Source organism: Cricetulus griseus (assembly GCF_003668045.3).
Source record: "Cricetulus griseus strain 17A/GY chromosome 1 unlocalized genomic scaffold, alternate assembly CriGri-PICRH-1.0 chr1_1, whole genome shotgun sequence".
NCBI lineage: Eukaryota > Metazoa > Chordata > Mammalia > Rodentia > Cricetidae > Cricetulus > Cricetulus griseus.
Window position 1 is genome coordinate 100644090 of NW_023276807.1, and position 24349 is coordinate 100668438.

The 24349-nt window shown below is 50.1% G+C and overlaps 1 protein-coding gene across 2 annotated transcripts; it reads right to left on the minus strand.

Moving 5' to 3' along the window:
- Positions 1–8002: 8002 nt before the first annotated feature.
- On the minus strand, positions 8003–24082 carry Osm (oncostatin M). Of its 2 annotated transcripts, XM_027387322.2 has the most exons (4): positions 23776–24082; positions 11513–11884; positions 9905–10041; positions 8003–9442 (listed from the first exon to the last, which is right to left on the minus strand). In XM_027387322.2, exons 2-4 carry the CDS (start codon positions 11544–11546, stop codon positions 8882–8884), a joined length of 732 nt encoding a protein of 243 aa, XP_027243123.1. In that variant the 5' UTR covers positions 11547–11884; positions 23776–24082; the 3' UTR covers positions 8003–8881. The 2 variants fall into 2 exon arrangements, with proteins under 2 accessions (XP_027243123.1, XP_027243125.1); XM_027387324.2 differs by lacking the exons at positions 9905–10041; positions 11513–11884; positions 23776–24082 and adding an exon at positions 10071–10187.
- Between the last annotated feature and the right edge of the window lie 267 nt (positions 24083–24349).

The following is a 24349-nucleotide window of genomic DNA, read 5'->3' on the forward strand; positions in this document are numbered from 1 at the left end:
TGGGTAGTGAGGACTCTCCTTCTGTGGGCTCAGGATCAGCCGTCTTCATCCTCTCTGGGCTGAGGGCAGGGCCAATCCCACCTCCTCCTAGTATGTATGTATCAGTGTGCTAGGCTGGGACACAATGAAGGCAGCAGATGGTGGCTCTGCCCTCTGCAGCCACAGGCCTGTTGGGAAGGTAGTCAGAGATGCAACGTCACAGAGAGAGTGCTTCCACATGAGCTCATTTTTGAGAAAACACACAACCCTCTTGGTGGCCCCGAGTAGGAAAGAACTAAGCTTTTGTTTTTGAGATTTAGTTTATCTCTAATTAAGTGTGTGGGTACGTGAGTGCAGGTGTCTGTGGGGCCAGAGGCATTGGATTCCCTTTATAGCTGGAGTTACAGGCCATGAAGACCACCTGGCATGGTAGTTGGGAACCAAACTTGGGTCCTACATGAGAACAGTGTGTGTGCTCCTAACCTGGGAGCCATTGCTCCAGCCCTGTGGCATTGAGTTAAGAGTTGAAAAGAAGGAAGGCTAGTTTAGCAACAAATAAATAAATAAATAATGACAACAACCAAAAACAAGGAACAACATTCAAGACAGTGGGAATATCACCGGCAAAGACTGTATGGTGGAAGGGAGACCAGGGGACAGTCAGTGTGGATAGTGGGTCTCCCCGGCTCAGCGCTTGGCAAATAGGCAGCTGCCTCCATGACTGCTCCAGGGGAGTCCTGGGCCCAGAGTTCTGGCTCTGGCCTTTGCACAAGCACTCTGTGAGCTTGTGCATGGCGCTCTTCCTCTCTGGGCTCCTTGATTAAGCACAATCCCTTTACTCACTCACCTCTGACCCTTAAATACTGGGGGCCTTTGCCCTAGCTGTCCCCATCACACCTGCATGTCATTCAGACCACAGTGAGACGTCACCTCTCCAGACACTAGCCTGACCACCCACATCTCTGGGTTCTCACTCTCTATATTACATCATCTACTGCGTTGGCCTGGTTCGTGCAACCTCGGGTGCTCCTGTTGGTTCCTTTGCTTGTCTGCTGTCTGTCTGCCCCTTGCCCCGGAGCTCAGTGTCTCTAGAGATTCTTGTGATTGCCAGCCAAGTTGCACAGGCAAGAACCAGGATGAGAAAGATGCCCCTGCCTTGGGGACCAGTGGGCCTGAATTCTAACCATGCCCACCCACAGCTACCTGCTGTAGAACTGATACAGGGCTCTCAGGCATCCATATGGCAGCCTCAGATCTATTGCTGAGTCCCCCATTAGTCCCATCTTGGTCCCTATTTCAGGAAATAGAGGAGACAAGCACTGATTGGGTCATGATCATCTGTTTCTTTTTTCCCTCTAGTTATGCTGGAGTCAAACCTGGGACCTTATTCATGCTGGGCAAGTGCTCCACCACCAAGCTATATTCCCAGAGCCCCATTTTATAGAAAACACACACACACACACACAGAGAGAGAGAGAGAGAGAGAGAGAGAGAGAGAGAGAGAGAGAGAGAGAGAGAGATTTACTACAAGCCAAGTCTTGCCTGGTGGTGGTGGTGCACGCCTTTATCCCAGCACTCGGGAGGCAAAGGCAGGCAGATCTCTGTGAGTTTGAGGCCAGCCAGTTCCAGGACAGACTCCAAAGCCCAGAGAAACCCAGTCTTGGAAAAAAAAAAAAAAAAAAAGTCACGTCTTACCCATGCGACTGTCCAATCGTGAGCTGAACAAGGATGACACCAATGAACAAGCCAAAGTGGATGGGGAAAGCCCCTGAGGTCTCAACCTTACACAGAACTATAGGCAACCGAGAACCACTGGGAGTGAGGGAGGTGGCCTTCCAGGGAAGAGCATAGCAATTGGCTGCCCAGTGCCAAAAGGTGAGCTCCGAAAACATACATACATACATAACTGAATAGGTTATATTTATGTACACAAATACATATATGTATGCAATAACAGCTAAAAAAGAAGCCAGGAATTTGAAGGACGGTGAGGGAGGTCTATGGGAGAATTTGGAGGGAGGAAAGGGAAGGGAGAAGTGTTGTAATTAATCTCAAAAAGAAAAAAAGCCAATTTCTTGACTTCTGTTGGTACCTCCCTGCCTTTGCCTACAGGCATGCTTCTCTCTTAAGGGAGGACCTGTGGTTTGGGGGGACCTGATCTCCTGGGGTTCAGACATAAACCATAATGCAGGGCTCATCAGGAAGCAAGTTAACACATATGGAGTCACAAGCTCTGCCCTGTGCATGACACAGATTTAGAAAGCAGGGCTCTGAGACCCTTAATCTTCTCAGTGTCTTACAGACAGACAGAGGGACCTGTTTCTGTGCTGCCTCCCAACCTGCCCTGTGTGCTGTGTCTTCTCCACCTGCCACAGAGCCAGTAGGGTGTTGGCTGGCAGGGGTGTGGCTGTGACTCATTCCAGGAACACTGACAGCACTTACTGTGGTCCAAGAAGCAGGCAGATCTGTGCCCTCTGTCTCTACACACATGAGGGTGGCACACCTGGCTTGTGCACATGACCACCCAGCCTAGAAACATGCCCTATTCCCACATAGGTGATCACAAGACATACTTGCATTTTTAAGTGTCTGTTTCAACATTCAGGCTTCAAAATGAGGCCAGAAAAATACACAGTACATATTAGCACACCAACTTGTCAACATACACGCCCATCGTATATAGCCATCAGCACATAGCCCCATCATGTGATCCACATCAGTGCACATATCCATTAAATACACCCGTCATACACACTCATCATATATACCCATAAGCATACACACACACACACACACACACACACACACACACACACACACATCCCAGAATAAAGTTACACCTTCAAGTTGAAACTCCATCTGATGTTTCTACTAATGTATTTGAAAAGTGTCTTTTTGTGACTTTTTAAAGATTTATTATTATTTGAAACTGTGTGTATATGTATAGGTCAGTGCCTCCAGGGACCAGAGGAGTGAGATTCCCCCTGGAGCTGGGATTATACCTGTTGTGGGTGCTAGGAATCGAACTTGGATCCTCTGGATGACCAGTACCTGCTTTTAAGTGTTAAGCCATCTTTCCACCCCCATTTTGTGACATTCTTTATCCTGTTTGCTCTAAAAACTTAATAGAACAACTTCCACATTGGAACATGGAATTTGGAGTGTTCCCTGGCTATGGTCACTCATATTCAGCTCCAAAATAAGCCATCTCTCAACCTGTTCCACGTAAGAGCTGTGTCTTCATTGACTGCCATCGCTTTGAAAATAATATACTTTTTATCAGAGGAGTTACCTGGGTGGATGCATTCATACCCCAGATCAGTGGAAAGCCAGCCCCATGTGGTCTGATCCAGCCGCCCCACTCGGACTGAAGCCTGGGAGTGGGGGACCACAACCTGACTATCCCTGCAGTCCAGCCGTGGTGGGAGGAGCCCCCCAACACCACGCCTTAAAGTGCTGTTCTGCACAGCTCTGGACGCAGGAGCAGCTCTGAAAGCCTCTGAGAGGCGACATTCCACATCCACAGACTGCAAAGGCTCTTACCCAGGTTCTCTCAGACCTCCCTTGGTTTGGTGAATGTCCATTTGTTTATTCTGAGATGGTTATTTAGGTACCCTGTTTGGTAGACTCCTTTCTGTTTTCAAGGTATCTAGTTTAAGCATCTATTTTTTGTTTTTTTTTGTTTTTTTTTTTTTTTTTTGAGACAGGGTTTCTCAGGGTTTCTCTGTGTAGCCCTGGCTATCCTGTAGACCAGACTGGCCTTGAACTCAGAGATCCACCTGCCTCTGCCTCCCTAGTGCTGGGATTAAAGGCGTGCGCCACCCTCTGCTTTCTTACCTGTTTCTGTTGTTTAGAAAGCCAGCAGCGTGGGCAGGTCTTTTTTTAATATTTTATTTATTTATTATGTATACAACATTCTGCTTCCACGTTTATCTGCACACCAGAAGAGGGCACCAGATCTCATCAAGGATGGTTGTGAGCCACCATGTGGTTGCTGGGAATTGAACTCAGGACCTCTGGAAGAGCAGTCAGTGCTCTTAACCTCTGAGCCATCTCTCCAGCCCGGTTGGTTGATTTTTCGAGACAGGGTTTCTCTGTATTGTTTTGGAGCCTTTCCTAGAACTAGCTCTTGTAGACCAGGCTGGCCTCAAACTCACGGAGATCCGCCTGCCTCTGTCTCCCGAGTGTTAAGACTAAAGGTGTGCACTCTAATGCAAGAGAAGAGGTTGGTCAGATTCTAGGTAAGAGAACCAAAGTCTAAATGGACAGTGGAGCAGTAGATGATGCTTAATCCAAAACTTACACTTCTTTCATTTCCTTTTTTTTCCTTTTGTATACAAATGCAATCATGGGGAATATGATTTACCCTCACTGTAAATTTAAAAATATTTTATATGTCTTTGGCTTAAAACAACATTGAGAAAAGCATTTTCATCAGTAAAAGCATCTCCCTCTGGGCTGTTCAGCTGTTAAAGGAGGAAGTGATAGTATCTAAGTCTGCATGACAAATGTCATCTTTTGATCTTTTATGCTCCTATCTTACTCAGTTTAGGTTTCTATTGCTATGTATAAAACACAAGGACCAAAAGCAACTTGGGGAGGAAAGGGTTTTTCAGCTTATACTTGGATCGCACTCAGTCACTAGAGGAGGTCAGGCCTGGTACTTGAGGCAGGAGCTGATGCAGGGACCATGGAGGGTGCTGCTTACCGGCCTGCTCCTCATGGCATATTCAGCCTGCTTTCTTACAGAACCCAGGACCCCTGCCCAGGGGTGGCTCCATTCACCATGGGCAGAGCCTTCCCACATCAATGATTTATCAAGAAAATGCAAGACAGGCTTGACTACCGGCGATCTGATATAGGTATTTTCTCAATTGGTGTTCTTTCTTCTCAGATACCCTAGTTTGTGTCCAGTTGCCAAAAAAACTAACCAATACAGCTACTGTCCCTTTCTTACATCTGGTGCTGGGAATTGAACCCAGGCCCTCTGGAAGAGCAGCCAGTGCTCTTAACCTGTGAGCCAGATCTCCAACCCTTTTCTCATATCTTAAAAATACAAGTATATAAACTTTCTACTTTTGTAAATGAGTGCCCCTAGATTCCATGTAATTATGTCATGTGTGTCCATGCTAATCGTTTTCATTTATTGTTTGTGTGAAAAACAATTTAACAGACCCTGACTACTTCATTTTTTAAATTCATTTAATTGTGTGCTAAAATTACTATTTTTATTTTTTGCATTCCTAACTAAAATATACAAGTGAGGATTTACAACTGAATTTGGTGCTGTATTAAAAGCCACAGAGAAACTCTGTCTCGAAAAACCAAAGAAGCCTGATAGGGGCTGGAGAGATGACTCAGAGGTTAAGAGCACTGGCTGCACCTCCAGAGGTCCTGAGTTCAATTCCCAGCAACCACATGGTGGCTCACAACCATCCATAATGAGATCTGGTGGCCTGCAGGCAGAATGTTGTATACATGATAAATAAATAAAATCTTAAAAAAAAAAAGAAGCCTGATAGCCGGGTGGTGGGTGGCGCACACCTTTAGTCCCAGCAGAGGTGGAGACATGTGGATCTCTGTGAGTTCCAGGGCATTCCAGGTCAGCCAGGGCTATACAGAGAAACTCTATCTCAAAAAACTAAAAGTAAAATTAAAAGCCTGATAAAGGGGTTGGAGAGATGGCTCAGTGGTTAAGAGCATTGGCACCCATGTGGCAACTCAAAACATTGGTCACCTTAGTTTCAATGGATCTGATGCCCTCTTCAGGCCACCTCAGGTACCAGGCACACAGGTTACAGGTACTTGCAGGCAAAACACCCATACACGTAAAATAAACATGATACACATAGTAATAATAAAATTTTAAAGGCCTGATAAGCACACACTACCTTATAAACTTGAGCAGTCTGATACTCTTAAAATCTATTAAAATGATATCTTTGGGTCTATTAAGGGTTTTATAAAACCTTAAAATGCAAATTATATCAAACAACATTTATTGTTTGTTTTTTGGTTTTTTTTTTTTCCAAGACAAGGTTTCTCTGTGGCTTTGGAGGCTGTCCTGGAACTAGCTCTTGGAGACCAGGCTGGTCTCGAACTCACAAAGATCTGCCTGCCTCTGCCTCCTGAGTGCTGGGATTAAAGGCGTGCGTCACCAATGCCCAGCTCAAACAACATTTATTAGTCATAAGATAAAGATCTTATTTATCTATGAAGTTTAGATTAAATGTGTGTGTGTGTGTGTGTGTGTGTTTATATCTATATAGGAAGATAAAGATTACATTCCAAAACAGGTTCTAAGTAACTGCATTAATTTAATTTAAAACTTCATTTCATTTGTATAATAGTCAAAGGCTCATAAAAATCATATCAAATATTCTTTTTGAAGAAACTTTTATTATTTATTTTTATTTCATGTACATTGGTGTTTTGCCTGCATGTATGTCTGTTGGAGAAGGTGTCAGATCCCCTGGAACAGGAGTTACAGACAGCTGTGAGCCACCATGTGGTTGCTGGGAATTGAACCCCAGTCCTCTGGAAGAACATCCAGTGCTCTTACCCATTGAGCCATCTCCTAAATCCCCAAATATTCATAATATAAAACTATTTCCAATCACAAACAAGACAGCCATAGAGTACACATGATTCTCAATATGGGGGAATACATTCATCTAGCTTTTTTAAATGTGTAAATTCGGGGGACTGGAGAGATGACTCAGTAATTAAAAACACTGGCTGCTCTTCCAGAGGTCCTGGGTGCACCCACGTGGTGGTTCATAGCCATCTATATCTGTAGTTTCATGGTGTCTGATGCCTTCTTCTATTGTGCAAATAAAAACATATACATAAAATATAATCTTTTAAAAAGGACATAAACTTTCCAATTGGTGGCATATGCCTTTAATCCCAGTACTTGGGAGGCAGAGGCAGGTGAATCTCTGTGAGTTTGAAGCCAGCCTGGTCTACTGAGCGAGTTCCATACAGCCTCCAAAGATACAGAGAAACCCTATCTCAAAAAAAAAAAAAAAAAGATAAAAAATTTGGTTGTTTAAAATCTATCTGTCCAGGACTGGGGAGGTGACTCAGCAGTTAAGAACACTTGCTGTTCTTGCAGAAGACCTGGGTTTGATTCCCAGCACTCATGCCCTCAATTTATAACTTCAGTCCCAAGAGATCTGACACCCCCTTCTGGCCTCCACCAGCACTGCACTCACGTGCACAGACCCATAGATATACAGAGATAAAAATAAAATCCTTGAGGGGGAGCAGGTGGCATGTGTCTGCAACCCCCGATCTGGGGAGGGAGAGGTACACAGCCTCCAGCTTCAGTGATGGAGTTCTGTGGCAGTTTCCTCAGAACTGAAACACCCTCCAGGAACAGGAGGCTCAGGACCCTCAGAAGGGAAACCAGAGTTCATGGGTCTGGGAGAACAAAAACCTAAGAATCTGGAGGGCCCCACTCCAGAAAATAAGGAGGAGTGCTGCTGGAGAAGGGCACTGAGCTGATACCTCAGAGAGGGGACAGTGAATCTAGGTGACAGCATACCACTCAGAGACCCCGTTCCAGCTGCTACCAATGCTGGGTGGGCTTTTGAGTCAAACCCGCTCCTGAGGTAACCCCTCACCCATACTCCTGTAACAACACCAATAAAACTAATTGGACTTGGACTTGAGCTTTGGTCTGTCATGGGGTCTTGTTCTGGGAGGAATAGATGTGTGCATGTTGCAACTCCCCAGGGAAAGCCTAACACACACACACACACACACACACACACACACACACACACACACACAGCTAAGGAAATGGAAATGCCCCGTGTGTGACACAGCTGTGGCCATGTAACTTCCCTTTCTGAGTGATGCTCAGACCTCTAACCCATCCAAGAGCACAAACATCTTTGGCCTTGACACCTCAAGACCTCTCCTGAGGCAGGCCCCCAAACCTTCTCCCATAAGAAAAAACTGACACCAACTTTAGAAACTCAGCAAGTTTTAAATATGTTAGCAAAATATTAACATTAAATATACATTATAAATAAGCCACATAAATATAAAACGGATTATAAACTGATAAAAAAAATCAATAAATTAGTCATGTCCCTCCATCAGCATGTGAAAATTCCACAACACACCACCAGAGGGAGCAACAAGCAGCGAGGACTCAAAATGGGGCTTGAGGGCTCTGGGAGATCTCCCATAAACCCACCCCATGACCGTTTGCACCATGTGTTCCCATTTACAGAGACCTTGATGTTCACCCTATGTCACAGAGTCCCGCAGCTGACAGGACCCGAACACACACACAAGACAGCTTTCCATAGAGAACGCTGACATTCAAATATGTAGTGTCCTGCCCACAGCCACACTTTGGGAACAAGAAAGGACTCTGAGCTCTCTTCCCTTGAACTGCAAGATCAGTGCTCCTTTTAGGACACCCTGCCCCTGTCGCAACTGCCAAACATGAGGTCTCCCAGATGTCAGGTATCTGGTCTGAGTGGGATGCAGCATGGGAGAGAGCCCTGGACCTGACCTTCTCTTTAGAACTCAGCCACAGGGAAAGGAGGAAGTCTGAAAGCAGCAACTTCAAGTCATGAGAGGAAAGGACCAACAACAGCCTAGGGGGTTCAGCCCAGCTGTGAGTCAGCTTGTGTCATCAGACCCCTGAATCAATGGAAAGCCAGCCCCACGTGGCCTGACCCAGCCGCCCCACTCGGACTGAAGAGTGGGGCACCACAACCTGACTATCCCCACAGTCCAGACATGGTGGGAGGAGCCCCCCAACACCACGCCTTAAAGTGATGTTCTGCACATCTCTGAACGCAGGAGCAGCTCTGGAAGCCTCTGAGAGGCGACATTCTGCATCCACAGACTATGCTGTGTCCGTCAGTGTGTCCTCAGGCTACCAGGGCACCTGGACCCTGGACATGGGGCTCTGGCTGCTCCTGGAGGGTCTGATTCTGCTGGCTCCCTTGCGCCAGGCCCGGAGAAGGCTGTGTCTAGGGCTGTGTCTCCGGCTGCGGCTGGAGCCATCTTTCCACTCCCTGAAGACCCTCCCCACCGAGCCCATGAAGCTGTGGTAGCCCCACAGGAAGCGGCAGTTGTCTATCTTGGTCTGGAAAATGCTTGGTGTTGTGGTAGTGGACGGTGAGGCCCCAGAACCCGCCTCGGTGGGGTTAGGTGTCTCTAGGGGGTGGTTGAGCAGATGGGCCATGCAGTAGATATTGTTCCTGATGCCCTGAACGTTCCACTTGGCCCTCTCCAGAAGTGGAAAAACCTTAGTCTTCGGAGATTGCTGTCTTAAAGCATCCAGTTGGTGCTGGATTCTGCCCAGTGTGGTGTAGACAGTGCTTAGAAAGTGAGGCTTGCTCAGTGCCCGTAGGGTGTCCTCACTCGGGAAGGTCACAGGATACTCTCTGCAGGCAGCTCTCAGGGTAGGTGTGTTCAGCTCTTGGAGGAGGATCTGAGGAAGGAAGAGAGTGAGGAATGCATGCCAGAACCCCCCAAACACACACAAACAAACGCGCCTTGGAAACACTAGATCTTGTGTGGTCTTCCCAGCAAAGAGACACAAAAGCCAGGGTGAAAGAGATAACTCTGAACAGCAGAGATGGGGCGGAGTAGTGCCTCGGCCTCAGGGGTCACTATGCAATGGATGGGCTGAGGGTCCCTAGGCGTGGTGGGGGCTGCAGACACACTGGACTAGTTCACTCACTGCCCCATCTGGGAACCGAGAACAAAGTGCCAAACCATCCAGACAGCAGGGGGCCACCAAGGGATGTAGTTGGGAGCTGGGCAGCGCCACCATCCCTAGAACAACTCAGTTTCCCCACCTGCCCCTTATTGGTTCTCCTTGCACACACCCTCTCACTAGTCCCCAAGATTCTCTGAGGCTCAGATGCCCTGAGGGCTGGCTGGGGCTTACATAGGGCTCCAAGAGCAATCTCGTGTCCCCTGTGATGTTCGCCTGACTCTGCAGCTGGCTGAGGAGCTGTGGGGAAGAGCTGGAGCAGCCTCGTGTGGCCCGTGCCATGCTCAGGAACAGGAGACTGAGGGCCAGACCTGGGGCAGAGAAGGAAGGGCATGGTTACCTGACTTGTGGTAGTTACACCCCTGTGTCTGGTTGTGCAGTGCAGCCCAGAGCAGGAGCTGGGCATGTAACAGGCACTGGGTCTGACAGGAACCCTCACTGAGGCTGCCACCTTCCCAGTGAGTCACCACACAAACCAAACAGGGTGAGGGGGTGGCTGCAATTACCAAGTAGGGAAGCTGGGAGTTTGCACACAGCATCGCTGTCCTGACCCTTTGGGCTTGGGACGGAGGGATGAATCCACTAAGAGACCTCACACAAGGGTCAGTCTCGTCCTAAGACTGACTGGTCAATTCCCTAACCCCAGTACAGACTTTAACATTCCATGTAGGCAGAATGGAGTGGTCCCCAGGTTCTGTTCACAGAGTCAGGGAAGGCACCTCTCCACCCACAGGGCCAGCCAGTGCTGACACCTGGTCTACTGAAAGGTGAACTGGGTGCAAAAAAAGTCCTGCCCAGGTCACACATGCCCAGAACTCTCCTTGACCTTCCTGCCTCTTGGTGAAGACCCCCCATGCAGGCACACATCAGGGATACTGGGAGTCCCCAAGAAGGTTGCCGGGCTGAGGGTATACTAGCATAGTTCCAGATCTCTGGCCCCCACCCTTAGGCACCGGCAGCCACGTGGTCGGAAGGGGCCTGTGGTGCAATGGCCCGGAAGGCTGTGACACCATCCTTCCCTTCCTACAAACCGACCAGCCCCTTGAGGAGGGCCAGCTGCTGGGGAGGGCCAGGAGCCCAGGCGTGCCAACCACAAGTCCCCTCCCCAACTTCCCCAGGTGTCTGTAGCTACACTGCCAGCAAGGGCCCACGGTGAGCACGTAACAGGTGCACATGGACCAGTGCCTGTAGGGTGGGCCGGTAGGCCTGTGTGAAGCACTGAGGGACCTGCCCTGCTCGCTGGGGGTTCTGGTCTGCAGGTAAGCCTTCCTGTGTCAGCATGAGGGGAGACCCTCACACACATGGATGGCTTTGTTTGCTTGTCCCCATGGGGGTGTGGCTGTGTGTGCGCCCTGTGGTGTGATCTGAAGCCCTCAGGCTTGGCTGAGTTTCCATCTACCCTAGACCCTGGGAATTGAATCAGGGCAAGGAGGCCCCATCCCAGACTTGCCCCATTTCCTCACACATCTTCTGCAAGTTCCTTTTCTGCTCCTCTCCCACCTGCCTCTGGCTTCTCCAGTTTCTTCCCACTCTATCCTCTCCCCTCATGCCCTGGTCCCCAACCCAGTCTATCTCAGCTCCCTCTGGAAGCCTTCCAGGAATGCCACATCTCCACCTGCGGGTATGCTGGAGTCTCAGTGGACCCCTGGCCTTCTAGCTCTCCCTCTCATCAGCATCCTTCATCTGATGCCAGATCTGCAACTCCCAAAGTTCAGAAGTTGCCCACAGCAGCTAGTTGGCACAGCTGTGCCCTGGGAGGGCAGAAAGGAAGGAAGTACTTACTGAGCAGTGTTCTCTGTGGAAACTGTGCCCGCATGCTGGGTGCTGGTGATTCGGCCCGTGCCGCTCTGGGGTGACAGGGCTCGGCTGGGTGTCCTGCGGGCTGGCAGCCACTTTATGCCCGACAGGGCGATTGGCCAACACCTCGTGAGGTGGGTGGGGAGGGGGAAGGGGGAGGGCAGGCCTTCTGGGAACATGACCCCAAAAACCAAAGTCTCCACAGGCGTCCAATGGGCGCAGGGCGCCATGACAAGCCTGCTCCTCCTCCCGTTTTCTTCGAATTCGTTCTTCGAGGTCAGCCCCACGCCCAAGGATGATGTAAACCGCAGCCTCAGCCTTCTTGGGGTGAGCGGGCAGTACGGGGGTCCGTGCCATCTGCAGGGAATCAGCCCAGGGGTCAGAGCAGGAGCTGCAAGCCAGGCCTCTGGCGGCCCAGGCCACCCTTGGCCCAGGAACCACCAAACTCACAGGACACCGAGGTTTAGGGCTAACGAGAGCCAGACATCTTCCTCGTTGAGTGCCCTTCCCACCCTCTCGCTTGGGCTGTCGGGACATCTGTGAGCGGAAACCACTAGGCTCTGGGCACAGAGCCAGACTCGGGCCCTAAGATTGTGGGTCTAATCCTAGGCCAGCATCCTCTAGCCCAACTCCTCATTTCCATTCTCCCCATTAGCTATCCCCTTCAGCCTTCCCAATTCCAGGTCCCCTCTCTGTAGACGGGATCCTCTAAGGCGACCTGGACACTAGGAACAAGAGTTTAGAGACAGGTCTCAAACCTTCTGACATGCTGTGTGACCTGAGGCAAGTCACTTAACCACTCTGAGTGTCACCTGCGAAATGAAGAGGAGAAACACATTTCTTGGTTCACCTCACAAGGCCACTGCCAACATGGACATAAAAGGCAAAAAAGCCTTTGAAGGAAAAGAATAGACAAAACTCAAATTCCAAGTACTGGTTTTCGGGGGACGGGATGAGGGGGGGCGGGCGGAGGAGATGGGGAAGCTGTGAACTCAGAGGGGAAGCTGGGGGGGGGGGCTGTTGCGGTGGCAGTTGGAGACCAGGTTTCACTTTCTCTGAAAGATAGTGATCCATCATGGGTGGGTCTCTGCTTCTCAGCACCGGCTGAACTTGATGACTTTGGCACTAGAGACAGCATCTTCCAGTCGGTCAGCTACTTTGCTGTGGTAAACTGAGACTCAGGCGGACCCATGTCCACAGGCCATGCTTGGAAGCCCCGGCATGTCTACCAAGCTAGAATGGCATCCTTAGGCTGTAACCTCGGGGACCAGAGGTAGCCCAAGGAGGCTGGGTGTGGGCCCTAGGACTCTGGGAGGACTGAGCTGCTTCAGTACAGGGTTCCTGCAGAAGGAGTCCAGCCCTGGCCATACCACCTGTATGGTCCTCATGTATCCATTGAGCAAACGTCTTCACCCCCAATCCCCACCCACTCACTCCCTGTGCCGTGCGGAGTGCTCCCCTTGGCAGCAACCCACCTGTCTGGTCCAGTCTAGATCCTCCTCTTGAGGTCTGTATTTCCTTCTGCCGAATTTCTCACCTCTGCCCACCCCAGGGTTCTGTTCCTTAGGGCCCTGGCCTGGGCTCCTTCTGCATTTCACACCCCTGATGTCATCCTGGGACAGCCCCTTTCCCCTTACACCCAAGCCCTGGCAGGGAGCTGCCTCATCTCACTGTGACAGGGAACATAGGGAAGCTCTGAGCAGCCCCCGGTCTGGCTGGAGAGCGCCACTGGACCACTGTGTCAGCAAGAGGCCCTCTTCACCTCAGCTGCTCCTTCCTCTCATCATGACCCTGTACTATCTCCTCTGTTTAAGGCAAAGGTACAAAGAAGTGAGGTTGCCCTGCTGGAGGCCACCCTGCAGAGTTAAGAGGGCATCCAAAGCTGGGCGTGGCGGTACATATTTGTAATCCCAGCTTCTCAGGAGGCTGAGGCAGGAGTGTGAGCCAGAGGCCAGCCTGGGATAGACTTGGGATAGATAGTTCACTCACTGCAAGTTCCGGGCCAGCCATGGAGACTCTGTCTCAAATCAATAAATAAATCCAATTAAATAAAGTAAAGGGGGCTGCCAGTGTCCACCAAGGCTAGGGTGCTGGCCTGGATGCTTGATGCCCTGAGCATCCTACACCCGAAGAAAAGGAAAGGAAGAAAGGAAGTGCATTTTACCCTGTGTCCAAAGGTTCATGCTTTTAGCTCAGGGGCCAATCTGAATGTTGTGTGCACAGGCTCCTGGGGCCATTGTCACCAAGGACAAGGCCTGTGTGTGCATATTTATTTCCTGAAATGGTCATAATGGGATACAACTGACCCTTGGTATCCACAAGTGACTGATTTCAGGGCCTCCTTCCCAAAGGTACCAAAATCTACAGACGCCTCAGACACTTTTAAAATGGTATAGTGTGTATGCATACAACCTCCACATGGCCTCCTGTAGATGGAAACTTTCCCTAGATGACATATAATCCCCAGCCCAAAGCAAATTCTTTGTGAAAACAATGGTGTCATCAGGGAGTCACAAAAAAAGAATGTCCAAGCACGTTCCTTATGGAGAAACCCGTCTCAGTCCGGCTTCATTTTCTGTGCACACTCATTTGAATCCTCTGGTGCAGAAGCCTAGGGATGGGTGATTGAGGACTGCGTCCCAAAGGCTATGCAGACTCTAAAGGAAGTGTGCTCCTGCCATTGCAGAGCTAGGCTTTTGAGTTAGGTGGTAACTGGGGCTGGTTTCTTCTCAGGAACTTCTCCTTAACTGTTTATTTATTTAGGCCAGCTCTCAACTGTGTAGACCAGGCTGGCCTCCAGCTCACCCTATAGTCCAGATTGGCCTCAGATTGACCTCTTTAGTGTTGGGGATATTGGAATGTGTCACCCCATGTGACAGCTCCTTGGTTTGCAGGTGGCCATATGCACACTGTGTCCTTACATAATCATCTGTATCCTGATTCTCTGTGTGTGGTACAAGCATGCCTGTGTATATTGAGGGTAGGTGCACTATGACTCGTGACTGTGCTTGAGGAGGCCCTGAGGTCATAGCTAAACAGAGTTAAGTGTCTTCCTGTTACTCTTCACATTTGCATATAGGGTGCACGAGTATGTGTGTGTTGTTTGTGGATGTGTGTGCATACATGGTGTGTGCATATGTGTGTGTGGTGGATGTGGATGTGTGTTGGATGTGGATGTGTGTGTGTGGTGTGTGTGTGTGTGTGTGCTGATGGTGTGTGGATACATGTGTGTGTGTGTGTGGTGGATGTGTGTGTGTGTGTGCTGATGGTGTGTGGAAACATGGGAGCGTAGATGTGCACATGGAAGCCGTAGGAGGACACCATGCATCCTGCTCTATCGTACTGTTTTATTCCCTGAGATGGGATCTTTCACCTGAATCTGGAGCAGTTGAAAGCCCCAGGCATTTCCGTTTCTACTCCTTCCGCAGTGCTAGGGCTGCAGGCCTGCATGACTACATCTGGCTTTTCACATAGATTCTGGGGGGTTGAACTCAAGTCCTCATGCTTGCAAATCAAGCCCTTTACTAATGGAGCCATATCCCAGCACTTTTTCTTTCCTAATCTGGGCACACTGAATCAGAGCCCACCTAATGATCTTTTTTGGTTTACCTGTTTAAGTGCTCCATTTCCAAATACAATCACAGCTGAGGTACTGTGAGTTAGGATTGTACTTTATGACTCCAGGAACAGGCTCTAGCCCAGAACAGATTATAAGAGGAGCTGGGATTGATTGGAGGGTGGAGGGGCCAGAATTTGCTGCTACACAGGGGCAGTGGGAGTGGCCCAGAGGCCCAGAGGCGGGGCCTCACTGCCATCCAGGCAAAGCATGAGGGAAGATGCGTCAGCGATTCTGATGAGGTCAGTTCCCAGTGACGTCCCTGTCACCAGCAGGAAAGACTTGCAACAGCCAGTATAAATAGGATCCTCAACCACAGGGCCCAGGCTGTCCCCTCTTCCTGGGCCACGTCAGCCAGGTCCTCGTGATGTGGAGAGGAAGAGAGGGTGGGTTTGTTTCCCCAGAACTGCTATCTCCCAGCCTTTCCCGCCCAGCCTCTGGCTGTGAGGGCTCTGCCCCTTTAAATGCATGGACAGGACAGGACAGGACAGGACAGGACAGAGGTGTAGGTGGCTGCTTCATTGGGCAGAGAAGGTGGGCCCCTGCGTACTAGGTCAGAGTACACAGATTCAAGTCCCAGCCTCCTGTTGTTCTCAACTGAGTCACATCCTCTCTCAGGGCCTCAGTTTCTCTTCCCTGTAAATCTCAGTGACATGATTCAACAACAAGAAGCTCGAGTAATCTGATTAAAAATGGGCAAAAAGTGTGGTGGCACATGCCTTGATCCCAGCACTGAGAGGCAGAAACAGGAGGATCACAAGTTCAAGATCAGCCTCAACTACACCAAGGCAGTCTGCTTCATGAGACCCTGGGGATAGTTGGGGTAGTGAAACTGGGCAGAGTGTGCTGGGGACGGTGTGAATGGTGGGGATGGTCAAGGAAGCCCTGGACTGAATGCCACTCCCAGAACCCACAGGAGAATGCCAGGCATGGTGGCCTTTGCCTGTGATCCCCACAGCAGGCTGGCAGAAACGGCATCCCAGAGGTTCACTAGCCAGCCTAACTGGTGAGCTCTGAGCTAACGAGAGACCCTGTCTCAAAGAAGGTCACTGGTATTTCTAAGGATGACATTCAAGCTTGTCTCCAGGTTTTATGTGCGCGCGCACGCGCACACACACACACACAGACACACACACACACACACACACACACACACACACACACACACACACAGGATTTGATCAGACATTTCCCTCTGAAGAAAAAGATACAGGAGTGTCTGAGAAGTGTATGAAAGTTGCTCCACATCAGGAGGTGAGGTACGGAGTCATCACTGTACCACACCGTTCTGGGCTGAGTCACAGACAGATAGTAGCAAGTACTGGTGATGATATGGGGACACTAGAACCCTTGAACAGTGCTGGCAGAAATGCAAGATATTGCCTGGAAAACAGTTAAACAAATACAACAAATACAAAGAATAAGCCCAGCAAGTCCATTTTTAAACTCATGCCCCAAAACATGTCCCCTCCCCCCCCAAAAAAATCTTGTTGTTTTTCTGTGACGCCTCACTCTGTACCATAGGCTAGTCTGCAATTCACTGTATATTCAAGGTTTGCCTCAAACTCATGGCAGTCTTTCTGCCTTAGCCCCGAAAGCACTATGACTCGGGGTATGCATTGCCACATCAGGCAAACAAACAAACAAACAAAACCTTGATCTAATAAGAAACAAAACCAGAAAACACATGCCCACACACAAACCTGCAGTAATCACAGGAGAGATTATTTGCATTCCCCGCCCCAACATAAGCCCAATGGTCAGAGTAAATGGATAAACACAGTGGAAAACTAAGTCACAAACATGGGAATCTGGGGATGGGATGACTGCTAGCAGAACCTGGGGAGGGATAACTGGACTATTGTAGAACTGGATAGTGGTGATGACCGGTAACCCTGAATGAAGGAAAGACACAGGTCTGCGTAGTCTGATAATATGAGGGCTGTTCCTGGATTTTCCTAAGTGCAGTGAGTGGCGCAGGGCACCTCTTAAGATACTTAGTGTCACTCAGGGCTGAGCCTGACCCTCAGTGGGGGGTTGGTAAACATGTACCTAGCAGTTCCTGGGGCAGACGAAGGCACACATTGGTTTATGTCATTGGGTGGCTTCGGACAGTTGGGAAAGGCAGGATTACGTAAACCCCAGTGAGCAGGGACATGCCGGGTCAGGGAGGTCATGGGGCCCCGGGGGATTCCTTGTTCTCCAGTTACCAGAGTCTTCCTGGGACCTGGCCTGCCAACAGGTGTGCTTGATGCCTCCCAAATTGAGTAACTGACCCCCAGGGGTCTGAAGAGGAGAGGAAGGAAAGGTGAAAGTTCCTTCAGCTCTGTCTCTCTCTCTGACACATCAGCCACCACCACACCAGCCATCACCACAGCTCCTGTGACCAGGGAAACCCAGTCTGAGGGAAGCCTGGGGACAGTGACCACAGGCATATTGACAGGCAGGCTGACTGGCTGCCCCAAGATGACCTCACCACCCACTATGAGCCCAGGTTATCCCTGTGAGGTAAGAGAAGGCAAAATGACCACAGAAGGTCCAGAGCCCCCACAGAGCTGTGTCTCTACAAGGGAAGCAACCGTGTCGAACAGGAACGTGGTAGGAGTTCAGCTGAACGCCCACGTTTCTTGTGATGACAATGTAGAATACACTGCCCACTTTTTGAGGCAGGGTCTCATGTATTCCAGGCTGGCTTTGCACTGCTAAGTAGCTGACAATGAACTTCTGACCCCCCTCCCCCACTATCTCCACTAATGCCTGCCACTGCAAAGGCCTATACAGTGTGGGGACTGAATCCTAGGCTTCATGCACAACAGGCAGGCACACTACCAACAGTTCTACCTCCCTGGCCTTTGGAACACCTATTTTGAAATATCATATTCTTGCTTAAAATGTTTGGTTTCCCTGGCCCCCCAAAACGAAGTATGTCTCTAGATTTTTCATGTGCCAGGCTTGGCATTACGCATTCAAGCAGGGTGCACCATTTCGAAGATGGAGAAACTGAGGCACAGAAGGCAGACTCCTGGAAGGGGAGATAATTCAGGCTGGAGCCCAGATAGCCTTCCGAGGCCAAGAGACCCACAGCATGTTCAACTGATCGTCCAAAACTGATGCTGCCAAGTGACAAAAATGACAGTCTGTCCACAGAAGCAGGGGGAAGTGGCACAGGACTGGGTGGGTGTGGCTGAGAGGGAGGAAAGCAGAGAAGGAAAGCGTGTTCTGTGCTCACCATGGAGGCAGGGCCCAGGGTACAGGACATCTGTGTGACCATCCCAATGTGGTCATCGATAGAGGCTGCAGCATAGGGAGTCATGGCTGCCAGGCTGCAGGGCCCAGACGTGTCCTGCTGGCACGTATGCGCTGATGCCAGGCTTCTGGAAGGACAGCGCCCTGGGTTGCCGAGTGGAGCAGCTGATCCAGGCAGTCCAGCTGCTTAGGTCCCTTTCTAAAGGAGTCAAGTCTCTGTCACCCTTGTCACACCGGAGCACATGATCTGGCTTCTGGGCAGCTTGGAAAACATGCTGACTTTTTCCTTGACTCTTTTATAGCATGCTCAAAAATTTGCTTTTTTGACTACTCTAGATTGCAACACTTTCCAGGAAAAGTAACAGAAAAAAGTGCCACACGTCCCTTTGTAAAAGTCATTTGGGTACCCATCCTACAAAAGTGACACCTGCTGGCCTCGCAAAGAAGGGAGCTGCTGGTGGGGGAGCTGATTCTATTTGTGTGTGTGTGTGTGTGTGTGTGTGTGTGTGTGTGTGTGTGTGTGTGGTGTGCATGGGTGTTGAGGCGCCCAGTGTCTTTCTCAGTTACTGTCCACTTTGTTTGTTTATTGGCAGGTCTCTCTGAACCAGGGTCTCACCAGCCTGACTAGATTGGCTATCCAGGAAGCTCTAGGGATCTTCCTGTCTCTGCCCATTCCCTGTCCAGTGCTGGGGTTACAGGCCTGCACCACAGCCCCCAGATTTTGCGTGGATATTGGGCATCTGAATTCAGATCTTCACACATGTAAGGCAGGCACATTACTGACTCTTTATTCTTAGCATCTGAGCAGCAGCAGAGACAAACAACCAAGAAAGAGAAGTTATGGGTGGGTGTGGTGGCACACGCCTTTATTCTCGGCACTCAGGAGGCAAAGGCAGGTGGATCTCTGAATTTGAGACCAGTCTGGTTTACACAGCAAGTTCCAGGACAGCCAGGGTTACACAAAGAAACTCTGTCTCAACTAATAAAAAATTAGAAGATACACAAGAGGAAGATGTGGGAAGAGGAGGACTCTCGCACACTGAGAAAACGACGTGGGAGAGAGGCCGGAAAAGTCACCTTCTTCCATGTGTTCTTGGGGAGACCCTAGAGAAATTCCACATAGTTACATTGATACGAAAAGGAGAGAAGCCATCATGCTGTTTCCAGGCACCTCCTGGTGGCCGTTCAATGGAGGGGAGGGTGTTAAGGGGTTAATGATCCCCCTGTTCTAGAATAAACTTAAAATCAGGATGGAGGAACCACATCACCTCACTCAAACTCTGAGTCTAATAGCCCAAAGTGGACAACCCCCAAATTTCTTCAACAGATAATGAACAAACAAAATGCAGTGAGCTATGCCATGGGGTATGTGAAGAGGACCTACTGACACATGCCACCATGTGAGTGACACTCAAGGACATCAAGCTACATCGAAGCAGTGACACACCAGTCACACATTGTATGTGGTGTAGTTCCAGAGAGGAAAATGCAGAGAGAGCGTACACACCAGTGGTGGGCAGGGGGAGGAGCAATGGGCCTGGCTGCTAATGTGTGCACGGCCTCCTTTTGGGGTTGTGAAAAGGCTTTGTTTTTTTGTTTTTTGGGTTTTTTTTTTTTTCGGTTTTTCGAGACAGGGTTTCTCTGTGGGTTTGGAGGCTGCCCTGGAAGTAGCTCTTGTAGACCAGGCTGGTCTCAAACTCACAGAGATCCACCTGACTCTGCCTCCCGAATGCTGGGATTAAAGGCGTGTACCACCAACGACCGGCTGATGAAAAGGTTTTGAGGTGAATGTGCCAAATATCACTGAATCACTTGATTTAAAATAGCTGTGAGCATACCTGTAATCCCAGCAATGGGGAGGTTGAGGCAGGAGGACCATGAATTCTGGGCCAGCCTGACATACAAACAAGACCCTGCCTCAAGAGACAAAGAAAAATGTAAAATTATGCAAATTTTATGTCAATTTCAAAATTGGGGAAGAAGCTGGAGAGATGGGCTCAGCAGTTAAGAGCACTTGTTGCTCATGCAAAGGACCGGAATTCAGTTCCCAGCACCCCCACATTTACTCAAAACCACCTCTAACTCCAGTTCCTGGGGATCTGACGCCCTCTTCTGACATCTGCAGGCACTGCACATATGTGGTACAATACATGCAGGTAAAATGCTCACATATAAAAATGAACAATTTTTTTGTTTTTAAGTTGGGGAGCTGAGAAGGCAGTGGGTAAGGTGCGTGCTGCCCCAGCATGAGGGCCAGCACCATATAAAAGCCAGGCATGGTGGTGGGCATCTGAAACCCCAGCCCCAGGAGTCAGGAACAGGTGTGTCCCAGGCTCACTGGCCAGCCAATCTGGCAGGAATATGGAGCTCCAAATTCAGTAAGAGACCCTACCTCAAAAATGAGGTGGCAAGCCATAGAGAAAGACATGTGACTTTGACCTCTGACCTCCAAGGGTGTGTATCTCTGCATTCACTTACACACATGTACATGCATGCATACACCATACAAACTAAGAAAGGAAATGAAGAAAGGGCTTTAAAAACACAGCAAGGGGGCTGGAGAGATGGCTCAGAAGCTAAGAGCACTGGCTGCTCTTTCAGAGGTCCTGAGTTCAATCCCCAGCAACCACATGGTGGCTCACAACCATCCGTTATGAGATCTGGTGTCCTCTTCTGGTGTGCAGACATACATGGAGCAGATGTTGTATACATAATAATAAAACACACACACACACACACACACACACACACACACACACACACACACACACAGCAAGGGCTTAGGGTGTTACTCAGTATGTGAGAAGCCCTGGTTTTGTTTTCAATATGGAAAGGAGGGAGGAAATAAGGAGGCGGAGGGAGAAGGGAAGATGCAGGACAGAGGGAGACAGACAGACAGACAGTCATGGGGAAAGTTAAGGGCTTTCCAAGGTTACGTGAGTGAGTGGGAAGATCAGGGTCTTTCAGAGAAGGAACATAGCTGTAGGGCTGTGTTCCTCAAGGGACGTGCTTGGGGACAACTCCTGTGCATCGACAGGAAAGGGAAATTGAGTCACTAAGCCAGCAGAGACCAGGGACAGGAACACCCATCAGGTGTTGTGTGCTGACCAAAGAACTGATGGAGGGGCAGGAGCTGAAGAGCAGGTGACATCGTGGGGTCTAGGCAGAAAGCCGTGCATGCTTGCTTTGGGGGCAGCAGGCGAGGTAACGGAGAGTGGGGTGAAGTGGAGGCAATAGGAGAGCTGAAACAGGGAAGAGAGCAAGGGGCGGCCTTATCCTTGGGAATACAGGTGCCCTGGAGAGAAGCAACAGGGGTAGAGGGCACATGCCCCCATTCATACACACATGCAGTCACACATGCAGAGATGAGTCAAGTCCACAGTGAACATCCATACACCACAGACACACAGACAGACAGACATCTGCATGCCCACCAGAGGACAGAGTAATGACCACACCAGGACACTGTCCCTGCATAGGTATAGGTATTCAAACACACCCACACCCACACCCACACACGCACGCGCGCGCACACACACACACACACACACACACACACACACACGCACACACGCACACACGCACACACGCACACACGCACACATACTCACACAGCACCTACATCTACATGATGCCACAACTAATCCCCTGGAAAGAAGCTCTGGGCACCACTATGACAGGAACCCATGGCTCAGAACCCCAGCACTATTGCCCTCTTGGGCAAGAGACACAGACAGGGGGCCATTGCTCAATACTTCCACCCTATTCATCCCAGGGTCAGGGAGGAGCCAGGGCCAGACCTCGCGTGCCTGCCCACACAACCACTGTCAGCTGTCAGCAGAAGCAGATGCCAGGCCACCAATGCAGACAGCTTGGATTACAAGGGTTCTTACCAAATCTTTCCCATCCTTCAGGGCTTAGCTACAGACTCTCTCTCTCTCTCTCTCTCTCTCTCTCTCTCTCTCTCTCTCTCTCTCTCTCTCTCCACACACACACACACACACACACACACACACACACACTCTCTCTCCAGGCCTGGTGGGCACATGGACCCTTTTAGAACTCAGTTTTGTTAGCACCAACTGTGTCACTTCACCTCTCTCTCTGTGCTTCATTTGCATCTATGTAAAGTGAGGATAAGAAAGACGGCGTCATATGTGAATCAAGAGGCTTTTCCCCTTAACAGCCCTTCCCTACAGAGAAGGGCACCGAGATCAGTGAGAGAGACAGAGAGAGAAGCAGCCTCCTGTGGGCATGCATGCCCACCCTCTGCAGGCAAGCTCACCTCCTGCTCCTGCCTGGGCCTTTCCTGCAGGGCATGATATCGATCCTGGCACAGCATGGTGGCCAGAACTTTGTTTTCTCACTCCTACAGAGGAGCAAGAATCCAACTGTGAGGGCTGGAGAGATGACTCAGTGGTTAAGAGCATTTGTTGCTCTTACAGAGGATGAGGATTTAGTTTCCAGCAGCCACATGGTGGCTCACAATCCATAACTCCAGTTCTGGGGGATCCAGTGCCCTCTTCTAACCTCTGTAGGCACTAGGCCCCAAGTGCAGGCAAAACACTTATAGACATAAAATAAATAAATCTTTAAAAAAAAAAAATAAAAGAGCCGGGCGTTGGTGGTGCACACCTTTAATCCCAGCACTTGGGAGGCAGAGGCAGGTGGATCTCTGTGAGTTCGAGACCAGCCTGGTCTACAAGAGCTAGTTCCAGGACAGCCTCCAAAGCCACAGAGAAACCCTGTCTCAGAAAAAAAAAAAAAAAAAAAAAAATAGATAAATAAAAGAAAACCCAACTGTGATGCAATTTGGCACATACAGGACCAGGCAGCTCTTGGGACAGGAGAAGGGCAGAGGTCTAAAAACCTGGAATTTCTGTTCCTATCTTCGAGGATGACCTGAGATGGACTCCTGTATATTGACAAGATCAAAGAGTAGAAACCGGCCTTGGCTGAGGCTTCTTCCTGTCTCATCTCCACTTGTCCAGGCCCACATCTCAGCCAGAGCTGAACCCTGGGCTGCATGATAGAAGCCTAAGCATACCTTCTATTGCCTCTAGAGTAGACCTGCCAAGTCCAGCCCAGGCCAACCACACTGATTAGAGGCCCCCATGGAGGCCTGGAGACTGCTAGGCCCAACCCAGAATACCAGCTTCCTGGGAGGCATCAGGCTGGGGTGAAAGCCCCTTCCCTGGGCACCTTCTAAGCCCTATGCCTGTGCCCCCAAATATCTGTGGCCCCTTGAAACATAGAAGGCCCGTTAGAGGCTAGAACCCCAGCCCTGGGACCCCAAGGATCCCAATGCCTTGACAGGCAAGGCCCTCCACAGTGACAAAGTCACATGTGGACAGAGCTAGAAGCAGACACACAGACACACACTTACTAGGCTGTGCCTAACGAGCTCTCGAGTCATCGCTTCTGCAACTCTTCGCTTCTGCGACTCATCGCATCTGCAGCCTGTGGCCCCAGCCTTGAGGTGCACCGGAGCAGCTCACTGGGCCGTGGTTCTTGCCCCTGGCTGAATCAGATATTGGGTAGCCCTGAGAGCCAGCGAGGGCCAGTTTGGACCTGGTTGAGGCCTGAGGCTTTTGAGAGCCAGGATGACAAAAGCAGCCAAACCTGAGTGATTCACAGGCAAACCTCCCAAGCAAGTGGCACAGGGCCAGCTGTGTATAGGACAGGCAGCCCTGAGCGTCCTGACCTCCCTCTAGTGCAGGCTGTACCCCCAGTCTGAGCCTACAGTAGTCCCCCATTACAGGAGACAGGCCTTCTCCATACCACTCCCCACCACAGACAAATGCTAAGGAGATGCTCCCTCCCAGGGTCCCAGAAGGAATTGATTCCTGGACACAGAGAAACTGAGGCTGAAGAAGAGGACTAGCCAAGGCCTCTCACCACTCACTCACCATGCCGGGCTGTGCTCTAGACTCATCGGATCTGAGTCTGAGGCCCCAGCC

Excerpts from the sequence above, each read along its gene's own strand:
- Osm (XM_027387322.2), bottom strand. The coding sequence starts at position 11,546 with ATGCGGGCACAGTTTCCACAGAGAACACTGCTCA. Across the intron at positions 10,042-11,512 it reads TCCACAGAGAACACTGCTCA|GTCTGGCCCTCAGTCTCCTG; the intron begins GTAAGTACTTCC and ends TCTCTGCCCCAG. Across the intron at positions 9,443-9,904 it reads GATTGCTCTTGGAGCCCTAT|ATCCTCCTCCAAGAGCTGAA; the intron begins GTAAGCCCCAGC and ends TTCCTTCCTCAG.